This window comes from Eimeria tenella, genomic scaffold, assembly GCF_000499545.2.
Source record: "Eimeria tenella Houghton genomic scaffold, Eth_scaff4434, whole genome shotgun sequence".
Lineage (NCBI taxonomy): Eukaryota > Apicomplexa > Conoidasida > Eucoccidiorida > Eimeriidae > Eimeria > Eimeria tenella.
In genome coordinates this window covers 1-5,791 of record NW_013545359.1, presented here as the reverse complement: position 1 = coordinate 5,791, position 5,791 = coordinate 1, and the positions used below count along the sequence as shown (strand labels likewise).

At 58.7% G+C, this 5,791-nt stretch overlaps 2 protein-coding genes across 2 annotated transcripts; both read left to right on the top strand.

The window, feature by feature from the left end:
* Positions 1-179: 179 nt before the first annotated feature.
* ETH_00037885 (uncharacterized protein) lies at positions 180-2,204 on the top strand (the record flags this gene model as incomplete). The annotated part of the gene is made up of 1 exon (XM_013380092.1): positions 180-2,204. A coding segment is annotated over one exon (2,025 nt), but the record flags the coding sequence as incomplete, so codon positions are not given.
* A 1,584-nt stretch (positions 2,205-3,788) lies between these two features.
* On the top strand, positions 3,789-3,929 carry ETH_00037880 (uncharacterized protein; the record flags this gene model as incomplete). The annotated part of the gene is made up of 1 exon (XM_013380091.1): positions 3,789-3,929. The coding sequence occupies one exon, from the start codon at positions 3,789-3,791 to the stop codon at positions 3,927-3,929; it is 141 nt and encodes a 46-aa protein (XP_013235545.1).
* Between the last annotated feature and the right edge of the window lie 1,862 nt (positions 3,930-5,791).

The window sequence follows — 5,791 nt, the reverse complement described above, 5'->3', positions numbered from 1 at the left end:
TGGCAGGACCAGCAGCAGCCGCCGCTGGAATCGCAACAGCAGCAGCAGCAGATGCTGCTGCGCTTGCTGCACGGGTAGCAGCTGCAACAGCTACAACGGGAAATGCAGCAACAGGTGCTGCACTAGCTAGCCGCCACCGCCGCCCCCGCAGCAGCGCGCCGCCGGCGCTGTGTCTGCAGCGGGGGCCCTGGGGCCTCTCGAGCAGCAGCAGCAGCAGCAGCGGCTCAGATGCGGAGCCCATCGCAGCGCCCCAGCTTCCGTATGGCAGCAGCAGCAACAGCAGCAGCAGCAGCAGCAGCAAAAGCCGCAACGGCAGACAAGCAGCACACTGCGTAGCGCCTGGCTTCTTGGGGGCCCCCCAAGCAGCAAGTCCAAGGGGCCCCCTGGAGCCTCAGGGGGCCCCTCTGGAGGCTGAGAGGACCCCCGCAGTTTTGCACAGCAATGAAGGACGCAGCACAGTTGCTGCTGCTGCTGCTGCTGCTGCCGAGGCAGCAGCCGATGCCCCAACGCCGCTGCTCCTCGAAGCCCCCACTGTTTTCGGCTGGTGGAGCCCCACAGGTCTTTCCAGTGAGCAGCAGAAGCAAGGTGCAGGGCAGCCACATGAAGCACAAGAGCTGCAGCAGGCAACTAACGGGCTGCAGCAGCAGCCGCAGCAGCAGCGCGAGGTGGAACAGCAGCAGCAACAGCCTGCGCATATTCCAGAGCAACGAGTGGGAATGCAGCAGCAACACGAAATGCAGCGGCAACAGCCACAGGAGCAGCACGAAGGGCAGCAGCAACCGCATCAAGCGCAGGCGAATCTCGAACAAGAGCCAGAGGAAGAGCAGCAGGAAGTTCAGGAGAATCCGCAGCAGGAGGTGCAGCAGCAGCTGCAGGAGCCGCATGAGCTGCAGCAGCAAGTCCAGCAGGAGCAGCCGCAGGAGCAGCACGAGCTCCAGCAGGAAGCGCAGCAGCAGCAAGTGCAGGAACTGCAGGAAGATCTCCAGGGCCTGCAGCAGGAAAAGCAACAGGAGCAAGTCCAGCAGCAGCAGGAACTGCAGCAGAAGCAGCAAGAAGCGCAATGGGAGCCACAGAAACAGCCGGAGCAGGGGCAGCAGGAGGCAAATCAGCGGCGGCAGGACACGGAAGAAACGCAGCAGCAGCAGCAGCAAGAAGTGCAGCAGCAGCAGCAAGAAGAGCGGCAGCAGCAAGAGCAGCAGCAGCAGCAAGAAGTGCAACAGCAGGAGCAGGAGCAGCAGCAGCAGCAAGAAGTGCAGCAGCAGCAGCAGGAGCAGCAGCGGGTGAAAGAGCTCGAGACAGTAGCGGAGGACTTGAACTCTGGGGGCCCCTCTAGTGACCCTCTGGAGGGGCCCCCGGCTACGGAAGATTGCGAAAAGGGCACAGGAAGGGGGGCCACCAGTGGTTCTGCTGCCGCTTTGCTGCTGCATCCTTGCAGGGAGGGGCCCCCACCAGAGGCCGAAGCAGACTCAGGCAGTCGGGTTGAAGGTCTCCCAACGGAGCAGCAGCATCAGCAGCAGCAGCAGCAGCAGCAGGGGCAGCAGCAGCAAGAGCATCTTTCTTTAGGGGCCGTTTTGGTTGAATCAGATAAAGAAGAAGCTGCAGCAAAGACAAATTTGCCTCCAGATGAGGAAAAGGGCACAGGGGGCCCCTCAGAGGGGCCCCCAGAAACAGCTTTGGCGGGGGCCCCTGGGGGGCCCCCCAATGGCTGGGAAGTGCTGGACCTCGAAGGGGATGAGATTGTGCTTTCAGATGATGGGGCCCCCGGGGACCCCCAAAAGGGTCCCCCGCAGACCCCTTTTTGTGTTCCCCCTCTGGTTGTTTCCTTAGCAGACTCTGAGGGAGAGTCAGGGCCTTCTCCCTGCCCCTCAATGCTGCAGCAGCAGCAGCAGCATGTGCAGCAAGAGCTGGAAGCAGCAGCAGAGACAGATGAGAACCTTCCCCAGCAGCAGCAGCAGCACAGCCATGTGGTGCTCTCTGAAGAGAGCAGCCCAAAGCGCGAGTCGCTTTCCCCTCTTTCGCGCCCCAGGACAGCAGCAGCAGCAGCAACAGCAGCAGCAGCAGCAGCAGTAGGTGGCCCCTCTGCTTTGTGGTTTAGAAGTTTGGGCGATTTGGGCCTCCAGGGCCACCGGCCAGCAGCAGAGCCGCGGGTGTCGCGCTGCGGTGTATTGACAGCTGGTAAGAATCGGGGGCCCCACACTTTTTGAATTTTCTCTTTTCCTTGAGCAGCTGCTAATGTGCAATTTGCTGCTGCAGCTGCAGCTGCTGATTTGCTGCTGCAGCTGCAGCTGCTGATTTGCAATTTGCTGCTGCAGCAGCTGCAGCTGATGATGTGCAGTATGCTGCAGCTGCTGCAGCTGGTGCTATACAATTTGCTGCAGCTGCTGCAGCTGCTGCAGCTGCATGTTTGCAAGTAGTTTCTTCATATTTTCCAAAATACACCGGGCAAGTCCCTCAAGAATACTCAAAGAAATCATTTTTGCTTCCTTTCTGGCTGCTGCAGCGGAAGTCGAAGCAGCAGAAAAACTCTTGAGGGGCCCCTCAGAAGGGGGCCCCCCGGGGGAAAACCCTTCAGGGGGTCCCCCCGAAGAAGGCCCTTTTAAAGCCCGCTTTGGCATTTGCCTCAGCAGGTGAGAGAAACTCGCTTTGCTGCGCAACAAGGGGGGCCCCGCTACTGCCTGAGGGGCCCCCTTGTGGGGGCCCCCTTGGAGGGGCCCCCTTGTGGGGGCCCCCTTGGAGGGGCCTGCTGGGTGAGGCCCCCTGAGGGGAGCCCTCTTGGTTGGGGCCCCCTGGGGGAGGCCTCCTTGCTGCGTAGAAGAGCTGCAGTTTGCTGCAGGGGCCCCTCGGTCCCCTACAGGAGCTGCTGGTGCATGTAGGGCCCCCCAAAAGGCCCCGGTTGTATGCACTTGTGGGGATTTGTGTCTCAGAAAGTCTCTTACTTGTTTGGGCTGCGGGGGCCTCTTAGATGATGAAGTTATAAACTTGTACTTCGCGCTGCTGCAGGAGAGAAACAACAGGGCCCTTTTTTCTGGAGAGAGGTTTGCAAACCCTAAACCCTGAGACAGCGAGGCCTCACTGTGGGGCGGACTTTAGCGTTTAGGGTTTATGCCTGAGGCTTTAGGGTTTAGGGTATAGGGTTTGCGGCTTGCTTTTGGTACAGGGTTCCCCGGTGTTTGCTGCTGCCGTCCCACTTCCACAGCTCCCTGTCTTCTTACGGGTTTTCTGCTGTGCGGGTGAGGCCTCGGGTTTAGGGTTTAGGGTTTAGGGTTTAGGGTTAAGGTTTGTGGCCCACAGCTCCCTTTTTTTCTTGCAATGAGCCCAGCGCTCTGCAGGAGATCTTGGTTTTGCTTTTCGTGCCTTTTGCTGCCCCTCCGGGTCCTAGCCTTCAACATCTAGGGTTCAGGGTTTAGGGTTCAGGGTTTAGGGTTTGAGGCCTAGGGTTTAGGGTTTGTGCTGCGTGGCTGCAGCGGTGGACGCTGCGGGGCTCCATCGACATTTTCTCTTACGACATTTTGCTGCTGCCTGTCCACGTGACAGAAAGGGCCCACTGGGCTTTGGGTTGCGTCTTGCTGCAGTAAGCAGCAGCAGCAGCAGCAACAGAGGGGCCCCCTTAAACATTTGGGGCCCCCCCAGGGCTTTTGGGGGGCGCCTACGGCTCCTTAGGGGCCCCCAAGGCACCGTAGGGGCCCCCAGTGGTCCTTAGAGGCTCCCAATGGTCTTTGGGGGCCCCTAGTGCTTCGTAGGGGCCCCCACTGGTTCTTAAGGGTCCCCAAAGCTCCATAGAGGCCCCAATGATTCTAATCAAACACTTAGCAGCACGAACGGAGAGCAGCAGCAGCAGCGGCAGTAGCAGCAGTGCGCTGTGTGTGCGCAGGTCAAAGAAAATTCTGTATTTGGATTCTCTCCGTAGCGACGAAGACGCCGTGAAGTGAGTTGCTTTCTTTGTTGAGTGTTTAGGGTTTTGGGGTTTTGGGTCTAGGGTTTGCGGGGGCTAGGGTTTAGGTGTAGGCCGCAAGGCTAGGCTTTGGGGCTGGGGTTTAGGGACTAGGAATAAAGGCTAGGGTTTAGGCGCTAGGGTTTAGAGGCGAGAGTTCGGGGCTACGGTTTAGGGACGAAGTTTTACGGCTAGGGTTTAGGGGCTAGGGTTTGAGGTAACGGTTTAGTGGCGGCCGCGTAGGGGGCTAGGGTTTTGGGCTAGGGTTTAGGGCTCGAGCTGCGGTGTAGGGTTTAGGGTTAGCGTTTAGAGCTAGGGTTTGGGGCTAGGGCTGAGGGCTAGGGCTGAGGGCTAGGGTTTAGGACCAGGATTTGGGGCTAGGGTTTTGGGCTAGGGTCCAGGGGTGGAGTTTGTTTCTAGGGTTTAGGGTTAGGGTTTAGGGTTCAGGGCTTGGCTGTGTGCAGCTTCTACAAGGAAATGCGCAGCTATTTAGTCGCGGAGCATCTTGACAAGAAAAGGCAGCCATCTGCTGCTGAGGACTGGCGCGGCCTGCTGCCTGTAAACCCTAAACCCTAAACCCTCGCTTGCAAACGCTAAACCCTCTCTCGCAGCCCCCGCTGCTGCAAACCCTAAACCCTTGGCTGCAAGCCCAAAACCCTTGGTTGCAAGTCCTAAACCGTCGGCTGCAAACCTTAAACCCTCGGTTGCAAACCTTGCTCCCGTGTTTGCAAACCCTAAACCCGTTCTTGCAAACCCTAAACCCTTGACCGAAGCCCCTGCGCCTTCGCTCTGTGACCCTTGTTCGGTCTCTTCTTTGTTTGGTTTCATCTCTCTATTTGTGAGCCTCTTCGATTGATTTGCTGTTTGATTGCCCGTTTGTGTGCCTGCCACTGCCGCTACTTTGCTGCTGCTGCTACCCTGCTGCTGCTGCTACCTTGCTGCTGCTGCTGCTGTTACCCTGCGGCTGCTGCTGCCTTGCTGCTGCTGCTGTAACGCTGCTGCTGCTGCTGCTAACCTGCTGCTGCTGCTGCTAACCTGTTGTTGCTGCTGCTAACCTGCTGCTGCTGCTGCTGCGCTGCGGCTTGCAGCACGGAGTGCCGCAGCAAAACAACGCAGTGGACTGTGGGGTCTTTTGCTGCTGCTTGGCGGAGTGTATAGCCGACGGGCGGCGCCTTCCGGAGTTTTTCTCTCCTGAGTCTGTGAAGGCTTTTAGGCTGCACATGGTGAGTTGCTGCTCCATTTCATTCATTTGCTTTTATTTGCTGCTGCTGCTGCTGCTCTTGCTGCTCCTGGTTCTGATGCTGCTCTTGTTGCTTCTGCTGCTGCTTTTGCTGCGCCTGAGTCCGCTTTTGCTGCTGCTCCTGTTGCTTTTGCTGCCGCTTCTGCTGTTGCTGTTCCTGGTGCTTCTGTTGCTGCCTTTGCTCCTGCTGCTGTTCGTGCTGCTGCTGCTCCTGCTGCTGCAAAGCCACCTGTTTGCTTCTTTCTCTAGGGCCCCTTGAACTTGTGCTGTTTTGAACTCTTTGCCTTTCCTTATGGGCCTCAGGTTCTCCAGCTGCACCGAGGCCTCATAGAGTGAACCCTTAGTACCAAAAGGGGCCCCCCAGGGGCCCCCAGGGTCACTCTTGAGACTTTTCGGGGGTCCCCCCTGCCTTCTGCGTCTACCCTGGCCTAATGGTGGGTCACCGGGGGCCCCCCTCTGTTGCAAACCTTCCGGGGGGCCCCTAGGGCCTCTTCTGCTTCATTTTATTTTGTTCTTAGCTTTCGAAATTCCCTTTCGGGTTTTCTTGGGGGCCCCCCGCGGCCTAGGGTTTAGGTGAGGGGCCCCTGCTGCGGGTTGCAGCCAGCTGTGGCTGTGGCACA